Consider the following 15743-nt stretch of genomic DNA (forward strand, 5'->3'; position numbering starts at 1 on the left):
CACATACAGAGAGAGGCAGAGACACAGGCAGAGGGAGGAGCAGGCTCCATGCAGGGAGCCGGATGTGAACTAGATCCTGGGTCTCCAGGATCAAACCCCGGGCTGAAGGCGGCGCTAAACCACTGAGCCACTGGGGCTGCCCATAACAATTTTAAAACAGCATTTACTCTTCACCTCATTGAGGGGCTAATCTGTATATAAAACCATGTTGTAGGGCAGCCCCGGTGGCTCAGCGGTTTAGCGCCACCTTCAGTCCAGGGTGTGATCCTGGAGACCCAGGATTGAGTCCCACGTCCAGCTCCCTGCATGCAGCCTGTTTCTCCCTCTGCCTGTGTCTCTGCCTCTCTCTGTGTTTCTCATGAATAAATAAATAAAATCTTAAAAAAAAAATATTGTATCTTCTGAAATTCAACTAATGTGAAAATTGTTTGAGTAATTAGACATAATGAGTTAACTCTATGACAGGAATTTCTTTTTTTTTTTTTTTTTATGATAGAGAGAGAGAGAGAGAGAGAGGGAGGCAGAGACACAGGCAGAGGGAGAAGCAGGCTCCATGCACCGGGAGCCCGACGTGGGATTCAATCCTGGGTCTCCGGGATCGCGCCCTGAGCCAAAGGCAGGCACTAAACCACTGCGCCACCCAGGGATCCCTATGACAGGAATTTCCTGACATATTTCTGAGACTAGGATAGGTAATTCCAGTTGTAGAATTTCATTCTCTAGAAACTCAATTGAAAAGTCTGTCTGAATGAGGGTTAAGCAGTACACTCTTTTTTTGTTTTTTTTTTTTTTTTAAGATTTTATTTATTCATTCATGAGAGACACAGAGAGAGACAGAGACACAGGCAGAGGGAGAAGCAGGCTCCATGCAGGGAGACAGACGTGGAACTCGATCCCGGGTCTCCAGGATTACACCCTGGGCCAAAGGCGGCACTAAATCGCTGAGCTACCTGGGCTGCCCAAGCAGTACACTCTTTAAAAATAGAATGAGTGGGATGCCTGGGTGGCTCAGCAGTTGAGCATCTGCCTTTGGCTCAGGGCATGATGGGGTCCTGGGATCAAGTCCAGCATCGAGCTCCTGGCAGGGAGCCTGCTTCTCCCTCTGCCTGTGTTTCTGCCTCTCTCTGTGTGTCTCTCATGCATAAAAATCTTAAAACAAAAAACAACAACAACAACAACAAAAAAAACCAGAATGGGTAATAGGATTTTTTTCCAAGAGACTTCCCAGTCTAAATATTCTAAAGCTTTTTTGTTGCCCTGAATAAAATTCCTTCCCTCAACCCTGAATTACAGCTACTCTGATGTATCTTCTGATATATCTTATGAATACCTAGGTGTAAGGGGATCCAATTTATATATGTCTGACCTGGTTAAGTGTTTACCAAGTCAGCAATTCTCAAGATGGGTCCTAAGCCAGCAACATCAGCATCACCTAGGAACTTATTCTCTTGACTTGACTTGAATATGCCTAGGAAGGCATATTCTCTGCCTATCCCAGCTCTATTGAATCTGTATTAATCTCATACCCTAAAATTTAAGAACACTGCAATAATAGTTTCTTCTTGTGGCAGAACCATAATCACAGTCATTTACAAACTGCATCTGTGACCAGGTGCTAATCTTGTTCCTTTACTTTCTATACAGGTCCCCTCCCCTCACAATGCTTTTCCTCTGTGCTACCAAATTCTCCGCTCCTGCCCCTTCATCTTGCACAGACATCACCACCTTCTTGAGCAGTGACCCAAGTTCTGTGACAAACGTGCCAGTTTCCAGTTCAGAAGCTAAGACCCAGGGATGTGACCTAGCAGTGACAGCCACTAAGAAAGCAACTACTTCTCTGGAATCATTCTTCCAAAAAGCTGCAAAAAAGCAGAAAGTCAAAGAAGCTTCACTGTCATCTCTTACTGCCACTGCCCAGGTGCCCATGAGCAATTCACCATCCAAGCCCTCCTTACCTTTCCAAACCAGTCGTACTACAGGAATTGAGCCCTTCTTTAAGCAGAAGAGTCTACTTCTAAAGCAGAAACAGCTTAATAATCCTTCGATTTTCTTCCCTCCACAAAATCCACAGTCTAGTCCTGAAGAGTTAACAAACGGTTTTCCAACAGAGTATCCAAATTACACAGACCAAAATTTGGTCTGTCAAGCAGTACCAAAGCTAGGAACCTCTAAAACAACTCCTACAGAGCTGGATTTGACCCAGAACAGCCCAAGCAGGCTTGCTTCTTCCAGTTCTGCTCTGGAGGTGGCTCAGAAGTCAACTACAACTCCAAGTCCTATGGCAGCTGAGGACCAAGTGCCCTGTGAGAAGTGTGGCTCTCTGGTACCTGTATGGGAGATGCCAGAACATACGGACTATCATTTTGCATTGGAGTTACAGAAATCCTTTTTGCAGCCCCACTCCTCAACTATGCAGGTTGTTCCTGCCAGTTCTCAAAGCAAAAGAAATCCCAAAAGCCCTTCAGCTTCCAATAGTAAGCGAACTAGGCCTGAGGGCATGCAGACATTGGAATCATTTTTTAAACCATTAACACACTAGTGGTGGCCTCAGGCTTACTGCAGGGTTTTAATATTTTACCTGGAAACAAGGAGATGGAAATATGTTCACTTCTCAAGGAAATCTATAACTTTATGAAATTTTTAGTAAGATAAATAATCCAGTTAGGTGCTGAGTTAAAACTCCCATCTCTTCACATGCATGGATTCTAATTCCATTGCTGATAGAGATGTAAAAACTAATTTATCATTGCAGAAATACAAATGCTTTGAGTTTTTAATCATTAGAGTTTAGGGAGGCAGTGTCAGAGTACAAATATGTGGGCCTTCAAGCCTAGGAGAGGCACTTTCCACACTTTTCCTCATCTGTAAAACTGATATGCGTTACAGATTATGGGAGATTAAGGACAATGTATTTAAAGTACAGAGCTTAAAGATGGCAGAAAAAGGAACTGGATGAGAAAAAAACAATTAAAAAAAACCTTTTCCCCAAGCTCTGTGACAGGGGCAGTTCAGATAATGCTTTGACCAAAATGTGATGTTTGAGATCAGGTGAAGACCTGAAACCCTCAAGTGATAACATGCTTAGGGCAGGCCTCTGTTCACAGAAGCTGCTCAATAAATACTGAATTTGGGACGCCTGGGTGGCTCAGTGGTTGAGTGTCTGCCTTTTGCTCAGGGTGTGATCCCGGAGGCCTGGGACTGAGTCCCACATCAGGCTCCTTGCATGGAGCCTACTTCTCCTCCCTCTGCCTATGTCTCTGCCTCCCTCTCTGTGTCTCTCATGAATACATACATACATACATACATACATACTGAATTTCATACAACTAAACCCTATTTATGGCCACAATTCTAGCCACTGGCCCTTCTACCTCCTGCATTTGATCTAATGTAGAATAAGATTGTTAATGGGCCAGTTCAGAAACTGTTTAGACTGGGTAAGTCACAATCAGAACTAGATCATCTCTAGAATCTTGCTAGGCTGAGTGTGATTTTGAGAAACAGCATCAGTGTCATCCCTTGATGACACTCACCCTTGTTAGAAACTCAGCCTCACCCCTATGGAATCAGAATCTGTATATTAACAAGATTCTCCAGGGTGTTTGAGTAATACCAATCTAGAAGATGCCTAGAAGATGCCATGGCCAGTTGTGGGTTTGCAGAGGGCAATGACATTTCTTTAAACCCTGAAGTAGAATAGGGTTTATTGTAGCTTTCTGCACTTGTCCACATATATAGTACTGTATTCTTAATCTTTGTTCTTTGTTCTTATATGTGGAAAGTCAGCTTTTTTGATATGGGAAACCTTGCGTTACACAGAACCCAATTGCAAATGAACTGAACTAGGTGGTGTTGGGGGAAGTGGGTCGGAAGTATGGGGTATATATCCCTCCATCTCATATATAACACACAAACCAACTGCTTTTCAAACGTGTTTATAAATTGCAGGTCTATATTTAGTTTGAAGAAGGGAGTAGCATTTGAAAAATACTGAGTGGACCAGAAAATTATTTCTTCAAAAATATTTTCCTCTTGTGGCAGTTGAATAGTGTGTACATGGCCCTTTCCCTACCATATCTGTAGTTTCTTGAAGTCAAGAATTCTTCACAGTGCCTTGCACATAGTAGGTACTTGATACTCACTGGATGAAACATATGTAGTAATTTTAGATTACTAGAACTGGAACAGTAAAATTGTACATGCTACTGGTGGGGGGGGCTGCCTTAAACATCTTTTTATCTTAAATGTTCCATTAATATAATAAGGTATAGTTCACTGGTTCCTGAAGATGTCTCATTAAGTGCTGATCATTTTCTAAAGTCTCCTTTCTTAATCTAGTGAAAAATTAAAAAAAAAAAAAAAAGGCCTAAAATGAAGCAATACTCTCGGGTCCTATACGGATTAAGTGGAACAAATGTTGAACATGTTGGTTGGTTGGAAAGAGTCATACAGAAAAGCAAAGTGGTAGAAACTTTGGTTTTGTCGGTATAGAGGCCAAGACGGGTGGGGATAGTGGGTAACTAGTAACAATAACAGCAGCACACCTGTTTTCTTGGAAATGCCAACCGTGCCCCACGTACTGGGAATAAGCCCGTGGAAGGGACAGCACACAGACATGTAAAGGTCAGTGTTGGGTGAAAACTATAGCACCTTTTTGTTGAATACAACCTTTTCTCAGCTGTTTATCAACAGTTGCACATAGGAAGTAAATGGCTTAGTCCCCAACACAGGAGGAAGTTGGCTTCTTACAGTAGCAAGTTAAGCCACTGATATTTTTAAAAGCAGCAGAGCTTGAATAGTTAGGAAAGCTATTAATTTAATACTATGGGGGGCAGCCCCTGTGGTGCAGCGGTTTGGCACCGCCTACGGCCCGGGGTATGATCCTGGAGACTGGGGATCGAGTCCCAGGTCGGGCTCCCTGGATGAAGCCTGCTTCTCCCTCTGCCTGTGTCTCTGCCTCTCTCTCTCTCTCTGTGCCTCTCATGAATAAATAAATAAAATCTTTAAAAAGAATTTAATACTGTGGGGACAGAGGTACCTGGGGGCTCAGTCAGTTGAGCATCCAACTCTTGATTTCAGCTCAGGTCATGATCTTGGGGTCTTGAAATTGAGCCCTGTGTCACGCACCAATTGGATGGGCACCAATTGGACGATTCTCTCTCTCTCTTTCTGTCTGCCCCCCTCCCCCACTGCTGCTTGCAGGCTCACACACTCTTTAAAAAAAAAACAAAAAACAGCAAAATTCTCCCACAGAATGCCTCATGGGACTCGGGCCACATTTATCATTAAATTTGTTTTGCAAGGACGCCTGTGTGGCTCAGCGGTTAAGCGTCTGCCTTCAGCGCAGGTTGTGATCCCAGGGGCCCTGGATTGAGTCCTGCATCGGGCTTCCTGCATGGGGCCTGCTTCTTCCTCTGCGTATGTCTCTGTATCTCTCTCTGTGTCATGAATATTTTTTTAAAAAATTCTTTTGCATGAATAAAATATTTAAAAAATTATTTTGCAAGGATCAGTACTCAAAATGCAGCCCCATAAAACAGGTCAGGTACTCTGAACACAGAAATAGGAAGAAAGGACTAAGGTTTGGCCTTCAGCTCCAAGAAGCCAGTTTAGGCTATATAAACTTCACTTCAGGCTCTATTGCATTGCTAGGGAAAGTGTGAGGGCCAGATTACCGTGACTCTAGGATCCATTCTATTAAGTAGCTGGCATGCTAATCTCCAGATCTCTGACACAGCACAGGAGCAGGCTCCTCACCACTCTGACCACAGCAAGTGGCCAGTTCCTCAAGCAGTTGGTTACCTATCTTCAGCTGAAAAGGCAACAGTTTCACTTTCTATTTTGCTCTTCGGAGAACTATGCAAATTAGCCAGAATACCCAGGTCACAGTACTGGAACACTGACTGCATGGGAAGGAGAGGAAAGGAAAAATGGTGAATGAGATACCAGATGGGTTCTTTCCCCATTCATGGCTCAGCAGTGTTAGGGTTTCACTTGTTTCTCATCCTGAAGAGGAATCTAGCCCTGGAAGCTGAGCCCGTATCTTAAGCATAAGCACAGTATGTTCAATAAAACATTTTTTATTCTGTACAATATATATGTATTTAAATATATATGTATATATATGTATGTATGGGTGTGTGTGTGTGTGTGTGTGTGTGTATGCAGAGAAACCTGAACCAACAAATCCCTGAGTCCGGGGCACCCAGGACATTAACAAAAGGAAAGGAGGGAGTCCATGCCCTAAAAGAGTAGGAAATATGGCAACATCTTTCCCTTTCCTCCAGGTTCCCTGCAACAGAGGGAGGACTTAAGTGGGAGCAGAAAGGGGGGTGGGTAAGGGTGGCAGGATGGGGAACTGTGTGTCAGGTCCCCAGTCACTAGTCTGGGAAAGTAAAACACTGATCCAGCATTAAAACCAACAAATCACTGCAGAGGAGGGGACAAGACAGATTGACATGCAGCTGACCTTCGGTATGCCAAACCTTAGCTTGGCAGCCCCACGCCTGGGCCAGCACAACAAATAGCACCTGTGGGGCCTATGAGCAGAGAAATGGGAAATGGCCCTTAAGTGAGGAAGGGAAAGGAAACAAAGCTGAGGAACAGACCTCATGTCTCAGCACAAGGTGGGAGCACTGTCCCTGTGCCATTTCTTCAGACCCTGGGCCACCAGATGGCCAGGAGCAAATGTCTTTTGTCCACAGTCAAGTAGAGATGGGCAACTTACATGGCCTTGAGAAGAGGTATAGAAAAAGGAGTGCTTTCGAGGACCACCCCTAGTTGTTGTGACAATTCCTGAAGTGCAAGGACCACACCGGCGAATCATGCCCAGTCCGGACAGTGGGGCCAAGGTGGCGGTGGTCAGCTCCCTCCAGTAGACGGGCCACGGGGTTGCCAGGGTTGATGAGCCAACCAGGTGGACACACAGCTGCTGAGCATTGCCCTGAATTCTCCTGTCTTCTCCCTCAGGACTGCCCCTCCCTGGCCACACCAAGCTTGGCACCTCTCCAGAAGTGGCAGGGAGCACAGGGCAGAGAGCACCGGTCTCTCCCTCACCTATTAACACAGAGCCGCCAACAGGGGGCAGCATGGCCAGAAGTCACCTTATATATTGTAGGGACAGCAATGGAGCTGTGCCTGCCTGGAGGAGTTCAGAAGCCCATGTTGGCCTGCGCCTCTCCTGCTGCAATGGCTTGCACATCAGTGACATGGCCGATGCCCTTGGTGACACCCTCCCGGAACAGCAGCTTGGCGCCCACCTTCAGGTATTCTGGGTGTTTCAGGAAGCGGAAACGTACCACTGCCTTCTCCCCTGTCCGCAGCTTGTCCTGCAGCAGATATGCCGTCACTGGTCCTGGACAATGTGCCTCCCATCCCGTTCTCTACCAGCCTTGGCTCTCCACCCTCAGGGGCCTATCAGGCTTCTACCCCCCCAGAGTGGGGCTTTGTCCCCTTTGTTGGGTCTGGGAGGAGTTAGTTCTTTATGAGTCTGGGGCCAGGCCTCTTTCCTTTCTGGAGGCAGAATAATTCTGACTTTCCCCTGGAAAAACAGCATGGCTGGGTCCCTCTCACCTTGGCGTGGATCTTTTCCACCACTGCTGTCTGACGTACGTTGCCCACATGTACTGTCACCTGGAAGCCTCGCCGGAACGTGGTGGCATGGAATAGTAGGACAATCTCTGCCTCGAACACTGAGCAGATGGTGGGATTCATCTCGGGGCTCACCATCACCATGCCCTAGGGAGGCCCCAGATCAAGGGCAGACCTTGCATTAGTCTCTCCTTCCCCAACCACCCTCACACCCCTGCCAGCTCCTAAACCTCTTCTTCTAAGACTTCAAACACAAAGACCTCAGAAGACAATATTCAAATATCCACTTATAACCCTTCCTATCCCTCCCATGTTCTCTAATCCTTCTTCTAATACTTAGTATTATAGGCTCCTGGACATTCAGATTGCATGACCATGAGTCATATTTAAGTATTCTGTGTATCCTAAGCTTTTTTCATACAGTCTATGTAACGAACTTCTTTGGTTAGAGACTGTTTCCTTCGAGTTCCTCTCAAGTGTCTTAGGTGCTTCTCAATCAAGCGGCCAGGTTCCCAGGCACTTCTCTTTGTGTTCCCTTCTCCAATCCATCCTCCCACCTCACCTTGCGCAGAAGTGCACGGTCAAAGTCTCCGAGGGCCAACGTAGCAGCCTGACCAGCTCGCAGCACACGACAGGCAGAGCGGTTGCGCTGGATGCTGCACACTCTCAGCTCCAGGAAGCAGCCATCGTCCGTGGGGCCCACCACCAGCTGGTCCCCCTCACGGCAAATCCCACTGCAGCCCAGAGGGCAGGTGGCACAGTGTCAGTCTAGCCACTTCCCAACACACACCGGCTTCTATGCGAGGGTCACCCAAGACATTCCCTTCTATGGCTGACTCCCACAGGAGGGGGAAGAGAGGGGTAGTGGAGGAGGCCGTGGTTCAAGGTTCAGACTTAGACTAGACAGCTAATACCTGGAAGGATCGGTAGTGATGGTGAGAGAGGTACCTGCTGCTTTGCCCCTAGATACACCCTCTGCTTTGAAAAGAGTCTTAAGGGAGCTCTCATTTCCCTACATGGAAATGATGCCAGTTGAATACAACTGGGGCTCAAGACCCATACTTCTCCTCCAGGAGCCTGGAGATTTCCAGTCAGCAGCAAGACTGTTTCTTTCCTCGTGAGACAAGAGACTAGCTTTTTTCAGTTCTTGTCGTGGTGAAAGCCCAATCCAGAAACCAGCACCACATTTAGATGGGCTCAGTAGAACTCCGGGGTCGCCCTAAGGCTGTGATCAAGTGTGTGGGTACGTGAGGGCTGAATGGGGTGGGTGGCAAGCAAAGAAATTCACCTGGAAAGTGTCCCTCCAACAACTGTCCCCACCTCTGGTACTGTGTAGATTTCATCCACCTGAAGCCGAAAAACATGCTATCAACGGCCAGCTAAGTAGACCTGGCAAGTCCAAAATCTCTAAACAGCATCAGGACTAGGTCAGAATTAGTCCCTCCCAGTTCTCCCGCTCACTGCAAGGACATGTGGCCCAATTACCTGGAACTCTGTCAGCTGCTGCATGAGCTCCTCCTGCTCTTTGCTGTTGGTGAGTGGTGGCAAGATGTTCAGAAACACTTTAAGCAGGTCCAGACTCTCTCCGGACACGCTGGACAGTGTGAAGATAGGAGTGACGCTGGACAGGGAGACATGGAATGGACAGATGAGGAAGCTTCGGACAGGAAGCAGAGGCTAGAGCTCCCTGCAAGTAACGGTGGGCTTCTGGGGCACTTCTCTCCTATCTGCTAACCTCAGGAGCTCTGAGTTCTCTCTCTGTGAGACAGCCAAGGAATGTGGCTCACAAGGCCCAGCCCAGAGCCAAGGGAAACAGCGAATGCCTGGCATAGCCCTTGGTCTCCTGGGTCCCAGGCACCGGCAAGACCCCAGGCTGGCTAGCACAGACTCCCTCCCACAATCCCAACCTGAAAAACCACAGAACTGCACCACAACTGGTCTGGCCCTGGGCTGGGACGCCACATGGCAGCCTTCCCTGTGGATTGGGGCTCTGGAGTGAGAAAGGCTTACTTGGGTGACTGGGCAAACTGCTGTGCCGCAGTGACAGCATCATCCTCGGAGGTGACCAGCATGGGGACCTTGTGGCAGCCAGGCTGCTTGAGGACCCGCTCTAACTGGCGCACCGTCCTCTCCACAGTAGTCTTGGCACAGAGGTCCACCTTGCTGACCACGATGAAGAATGGCACTTTCAGAGCCAGGGCCAGCCCTAGGTGTTCCCTGGTGGTGCCAGCTGCCTCAGAGAAGACAGGCAGGCAGCAGGAGAGAAGGGTGAGAATGTGGGAGGGGGCAGGGGGAACAGGAGAGTTCACATCTGACTCCCAGTTTTGAGGAGGCCCAGGGTAGGAGAGTCAGCACCCCCCTCCAGCCCCGTCCCTGCCCCAATGCCTCGTACCAATCCCAGTGTTAGCACTGACGAGGAGCAGGGCACAGTCGGGGCAGTATGATGTGAGGCCAAAGATGGTGGTGTGTAGGTACTTGTGGTGGCCTGCCAGGTCGATGAAGGTGATCATCTTGGAGCTGCTTTCACAGATCTCTTCTGCCGTCCGTGAGTCACTGTAATTCACCACCTGGCCCAGAGCCCAGGGCTCTCAGTGCCCCCTGCCAGCCTCCCCAACCCTTTTAAGAGTCGCCAGGACCTAAACCAGTCACTGGGAGACCCTGCCTCTTAACCCTGAGCCCCATATCTGCTTTAATTCAGCTGTTTCCCATTTGTTTGCTAAGGAGACAGAGCTTGTTCACTGCCCTCAGGGTCTTCTTCTACACTACTCCAAAAAGTCTCCACACTCTGCCCTTGGGCTCTGTTCTTTACCACTACCATCCCGTCCTCAGAGTCTGGCCCCACTGGGTCCCGCTGATTGCATGCACCTCTCCCTTGCTGTTAAAGCCCAGGATCTCGAAGCTGATGCTGGAAGTTCGGCCAGACTGAATCTCATGCAGGTGGCGGAAAAGGTTGAGCCGAGCCCGGCCCCGCCCATTGTCCAGCTCTCCCTGGGTCAGGACTCCAAGCAGAGTTGACTTCCCTGAGTCCACATTGCCCAGGACGGCCACACGGAGGTCTAGGAACTGTGGATGAATTGCCAGAGGTAAGGGCTCCAATCCCTTGTTTCTCCACCAAAGGTTGGGTTAAGGGCAGTGACACTCCCTGGGGACCAAAGGACTTGGACGCCCCCATGTTCCCGGGCCAGCCAGTGAACAACGTGCCACCACGGGGCCCTCCTCGGGAGCAAGGGTGTGAGAGGTAGGGAAGGGCGTGTGCTTACCTGTTGGTTGTCAGGGACCTTTCGTACCAGCACTTCGGTAATCTTCCGGGGCATGTCGCTATCATAATCCACTTCTCGCTCTCGGAGAACAGTGATATCTGCCCCAACCCTGTCACAGCAAGGCCACAGCTGCCACATCTCACCTGTACTCTTCTGCCCTCTACCTTCCAACCTGGCTCTGGACCACACCTCTCAGCATTGTACTTCACTTCCTACACCCTCCAATCTATCTCACATCCTTTTAAACGAATCTTAAATCAAGGAGCGAAAAAGCCTCAGTCCAACATGGAGGAGCCCAGAACACTAACCCTCCCCCCTTCAGCCCTTTGTCAAGAGGAGGCAGCAGGAAAGTCTCTCCTAGGCCCCTCAGGCCCGAGGTGACTGGGTATTCACAGGTCTTCTCCAGAGACAGATGAAGAGAACCTAGGGGGAATGGGAAGCGTACTTCTCTGCCATCCGGTGCAGAGTCTTGAGGGACGCCCGCATCTCCTCCTCAGCCAGCCCCACCAGCAGCCCATTGTCCTCTACCCCAATCTGGTAGACGGCCTCACCGCGGCCCTCCTGGAGCCGCCACTTCATCTGTGTCACCAGGTGCTCAAAGCGGTACTGGGATGGATTCACCAGCTTCAGCTTAAGACAGGTGAGGTGTCATAAGAAAATGAAGTCAGAGCTGCTCCTTCTAAACCCTCATGCCCCCCACCTGTCCTGCTACAGGGACTAGGACCTTCTCCCTTCCCACTCAAACCCCCTCATCCCTGGCCTCCTCTAACACTGAGTCCCCCTCTCTCTGACAGAATGAGGTACAGAGCCTTTTCTTTTCTTTTTTTTTTTTTTTTTTTGGTACAGAGCCTTTACCCTGAATCATATCCCTAAACTCCTATAGATCATGACGTTGGAAGGATCTCAGAAAAATCACCCCCCCCACACCCATAAGGATAACTGGCCCTTCCCCAGCCTAAGACTCACTTTATATTCGATGTTTCCATCTTCAGCCTGAAAAAAGACAGAGAGCAGTTATGACACACTGTCCTGACCAACTTCTATTTCCTTCTGATTCCTGCTGGGGCCCAGGCAGCTAACTCGAGAGAGCAGGAACTTCAGTGGCACCTGAGACAGATGCCTGCCAAAGGTTATTGACAGAAAAACCCCTCTACTCAGTCCCAGTGGACCTCTCTGAAGGAAAGGCCTCTAAGAATACAGTGAGTCACTTGTGTAAGCCAAAAATGGAACCCTAGTCCATCCTTTCTTTGATCACTGGTGGTATCCTCTTCCTAGATGCAAGATCACCCCTTCCTTCTCCCTGGGGCCTCAAACTGTTGTCCCTAGAAGTCTAGATCTGCTCTGTGTTCAGGCTGCTGAGGTCATTCTTTGCCACTGGTGTGGGAGACACCATTTCCTTCCTGCCCACCCTCTCAGCTGATGTCACCAAGAGCAAGAAGCTGCGAGAGGTTCTGGACCAAGGCCAAAGGGTGAGCTCAGCACTGGTCATTATAAGCATGCTGAGAGATGAGCCCAGGTAAAATGAGGGGCAGGGTTCTAAAGTTGGGGCTGAGATGAAGAAACTCAGAAAATGCATTAAAGGGGGCAGACTCCACAAACCAGATTCACATGCCTCAGACGAGGTAAAATCCTGAATCTATCCACACAACCACCTTTACATCTTCCCTCTATCAGCTGACCCACCAGAGAAACAACCTGTTGCATGAGCCTTCCCCTCTAGGGTGCAACAGGGTAAGAGATTTGCTTGTCCTGCCTGCCTGCATTTTGGCACTTCTCCTTGACAGTTTCTTTTTCTTTTGTTCTTCCTGTCATCATTCCATCTCTTCAAGGCCCTCTAACTCCCAGCCTCTAACAGGTATAAGGTAGATCTTTTCCCATTAGCAGAGACCTTCCTTTTTTATTGTTTTCTAAATATGACGAATTTGGATGGGTGGCTTCAGAAAAGTGGTATAAGGATGATAGTCTAGGCCAATGGTTCTCAAAGTGTGATCCCAGGACCAACAGCATTAACACCGCCTGGGAACTTGTAAGAAATGCAAAGTATCAGGGCCACTTCTGACCTACTGAATCAGCAACTCCAGGGGTCAGGCAGCAATCCAGGTGATCTTGATACATGCTAAAGTTTGAAAACTACTAGCTTAGGCTTTTCCCCTCTGTCCGCCTTTCCTAAGAGGGACAAAATAGCAGTTATTCTCTGCCTTAGAGATGGAGCAGGTGTGCAGAAGCCATCTCCACTTCCTCATAGGACAAAGGGCAGGAGGACTGTTGTCTGTTTTTATATGTGTGTGTATATGTGTACTCAGGGATAGAGACGGAACATATTGCTCCTTTCCCTAGTACTCCCCTCCTCCCCTGCCGAACAAGTTTAGAAAACTCTGCCTCTTCATCCCAGGATGTAGTCTCCCTTCTGTTGCAGCAGAAGGATGAAGCCAGGGCATTCTACTTTGCTCTTCCTAAGGCGATGAAAGTGGGATGCCTTTTCCCCATTTCTCCTCCTCGAGTCACTGGATCAGAATGGGGGGCTCCTCCCTCCCCACTCTTCCTCCCTGGGGTCCTGACACCGGAGGGCAGGTCCTCCTTGGGGTCCTGGGACCGGAAGGAAGGGTTCTCCTCTCCCCCCAGGGTTCTGACACCGGAAGGGGGTATCAATTCCCTCCGTCCCGCCTCCCTGGAGTCCCGGGACCGGAACGAGTGATTTCCTCTCACCCGCCACTTCTCACGGGGCTCACCTCGGGGGGCAGGTACGGAGGGTTGTTGGCTTTGCCCCCTCTGTTCCTTCCGTTCTTCTTTTTCCCCTTTGGGCCCCCGCAGCCGCTGCTGCCGCCGGCCCCCCTTGCCTTAAGGGTTCCGCCCACGGCCGGGCCCCCTCCGGGCCGGCAGCAGCCGCCGAACAGCTCCGATACCCGCGAGTCCATCCGCCGCTGCCGCCAGCCCCCCGCCCGGCCCCTCCCCCCGCCGCCGCCGCCGCCGCCGCCGCCGCCGCCCCTACTGCCACCGCCGCGTCCGGCCAGCCAGAGGAGAGCGGGGTGGGGCCCTGCGCGGGCCACGCCCCCACCCTGCTTTTGCCCCGGGTCGCGTCAGAAACAGCCGCAGGGCACCATGGGAGAGAGAGTCCTCAAGCCTAAGACCTCCCCTAAATGAGCTGCCAGCTGCCCTACAATTCCCAGGAGGCATTGCAGCTCAAGGGGCCGCGGCGTGGCTTCGGGGCGTCGGCGAGGAGTGCGCTTATGCGCGCAAAGGTCTAGGGGAGCTGTAGTCTGATTTTCCATCTCCGCGCTCTGACCGGGTGTTTTCCTAGCGCTTCCTTGGGGGGAAGTTTGAAGCCCCGCGTCTGGGGGTGGGGCAGTCACCCGAGGCGGAGGGGTTACATCAGAATGAAGCTTTGTGGCGCTCTTTGGTTAGGCCCCTTAGCGAGATCGCAGACAACAGGTTTTGGACCTGGAGAGCTGCAAAATTCACGGCGACACGTCCCTCCAGCCGACTGGCTCCGCCCCTGCCTCAGTTTCTTCCCCGACAGCTGGCGTGCCGTCTGGGTGAGTCAGGCCGAATGCCAGGGCGGAGGCAGATGGTGGTTAGCCTAATTACGGCTGTTATTGTTGTGATGATTATGCCACCTTTACCCAGTAGTCACTACTTTATTACCAGGCTGGCACCCTCCAGGGGCTGGTTTTAGCAACCCGAGACACTGCGGTGCCACGGACACGAGGCCCAAACCCATAAACCAGCCTTGCAGCCCGAAGGCTACAAGGATCCCGGCAACGAGTATTACCCCTCCCCTTTGTTTTGAAGCAGAACCAATCCGCGCACAGCGAGTTTAGTTTTAAAATAGCCAGGCTCGTAGGAGGGGCCTGGCCTCTACTTGGGGCGGTGCTGGGGCTCGGGTTACGTCAGCCACTGGCTAGGGCAGTGGCTGGGGGACGTGGCCGGCAAAAGAAACTTGGCCAAGGGCCCAGGGGATTACTGACTTTTGACTTTCTTGCCATCTCTCTTGCTCTTTAGGGCTCTTGCAGTCGGCAAAGGGTAAACACACTCAGCGACAGAAACCAGTGCACAAGACACTAGAAAGGCAGAGTGGAGAAGCAGTTAGTGTTACTGGGCTGGGAGTCAGGACGCCAAGGTTCAATTCCTAGTCCCATGGCTGTCTCATGATTCACCACTCAACCTATGTCCACTTCCCCTCTTTCACAAACATCAGGATGCTTTCACACAGCCAAGAAATAAAAGAGCCCTTTCCTCCCGATCTCAATTTTCTTTGGAAGATTAGAAGCAGCAACAGTGGCTTACCTCTGGTAATCCTTTCAGAGGTTCAGACCTGGTAGAGTCCATGGCTTCCCCTCAAGACCACAAGGAAGGAGGTGGGTTATTGATCATTTAGTTGCTGTCCACATGGCATAACTCCCCAAAGCTGTGGGAGCAGAAGGACCAAAGTCTGCCAAAGGGACTGGCAGATCCAGCTAATTTTGTGGTCTTCAGTGGTTGAAAGCACGCATGACTTCACTCTTCTCAACCCTATTCAGCTAAAGGAAGATTGTGCTGCAGAGGTCAACTCCAGCCAGGGGCACCAGGATGCCAGGAAAACTGCTACTTAGAGATTGAGACTGAAGAACTCAGTAAGAGATCTCAAGAAGGTTGGGGGTTGGGAGATTCAAGACTATTCCCCTAACATTCTCACCACTGCCAGTTCTGCGTTCTCTTGATAACCAGGGCCTGCTGCATTCACCTGATAACACTCATCCTCTCATCTTCTTGGGTCTTTCAATCACCCAACACACACAATTTCATTTTGTCCCCATCCCAATCCCCTTGCCTTCTAAATGGAGAACTTCCCTTAAGACATGGGGGCGGGGGGGATTCCTGGGTGGCTCAGCGGTTTGGCACCTGCCTTCAGCCCAG

The 15743-nt window shown here is 50.0% G+C and overlaps 2 protein-coding genes and 1 long non-coding RNA gene across 6 annotated transcripts in view; 2 read left to right on the top strand and 1 right to left on the bottom strand.

Moving 5' to 3' along the window:
* The window catches only part of POLH (DNA polymerase eta), a 37006-nt gene extending 32621 nt beyond the window's left edge, over positions 1–4385 (top strand). For all 3 annotated transcript variants that reach the window (XM_038554174.1, XM_038554173.1, XM_038554175.1), the window contains one exon: positions 1645–4385. In XM_038554174.1, the coding sequence (XP_038410102.1) occupies positions 1645–2539 (895 nt within the window). In that variant the 3' untranslated portion in view covers positions 2540–4385. The remainder of the gene's footprint in view (positions 1–1644) is intronic.
* GTPBP2 (GTP binding protein 2) overlaps positions 1–13798 on the bottom strand; it is a 43668-nt gene extending 29870 nt beyond the window's left edge. The window contains exons 1-12 of one of the 2 annotated variants that reach the window (XM_038554177.1): positions 13580–13798; positions 11817–11843; positions 11296–11480; positions 10851–10959; positions 10456–10653; positions 9983–10157; positions 9601–9820; positions 9076–9211; positions 8879–8937; positions 8153–8324; positions 7573–7737; positions 6065–7328 (exon numbers count right to left, since the gene is read on the bottom strand). In XM_038554177.1, coding sequence (XP_038410105.1) covers positions 7152–7328; positions 7573–7737; positions 8153–8324; positions 8879–8937; positions 9076–9211; positions 9601–9820; positions 9983–10157; positions 10456–10653; positions 10851–10959; positions 11296–11480; positions 11817–11843; positions 13580–13765 — 1809 coding nt within the window. In that variant the 5' untranslated portion in view covers positions 13766–13798 and the 3' untranslated portion in view covers positions 6065–7151. Of the gene's footprint in view, positions 1–6064; positions 7329–7572; positions 7738–8152; positions 8325–8878; positions 8938–9075; positions 9212–9600; positions 9821–9982; positions 10158–10455; positions 10654–10850; positions 10960–11295; positions 11481–11816; positions 11844–13579 lie in introns of those variants that run through there. The other variant, XM_038554178.1, reaches the window with a different exon arrangement.
* Positions 13799–13888: 90 nt separating this feature from the next.
* LOC111098264 lies at positions 13889–15090 on the top strand. The gene is made up of 2 exons (XR_005367750.1): positions 13889–14383; positions 14850–15090. It is a non-coding gene; the product is annotated as an uncharacterized LOC111098264 (long non-coding RNA).
* Positions 15091–15743: the final 653 nt, after the last annotated feature.

Source organism: Canis lupus, chromosome 12 (genome assembly GCF_011100685.1).
Source record: "Canis lupus familiaris isolate Mischka breed German Shepherd chromosome 12, alternate assembly UU_Cfam_GSD_1.0, whole genome shotgun sequence".
Classification (NCBI taxonomy): domain Eukaryota; kingdom Metazoa; phylum Chordata; class Mammalia; order Carnivora; family Canidae; genus Canis; species Canis lupus.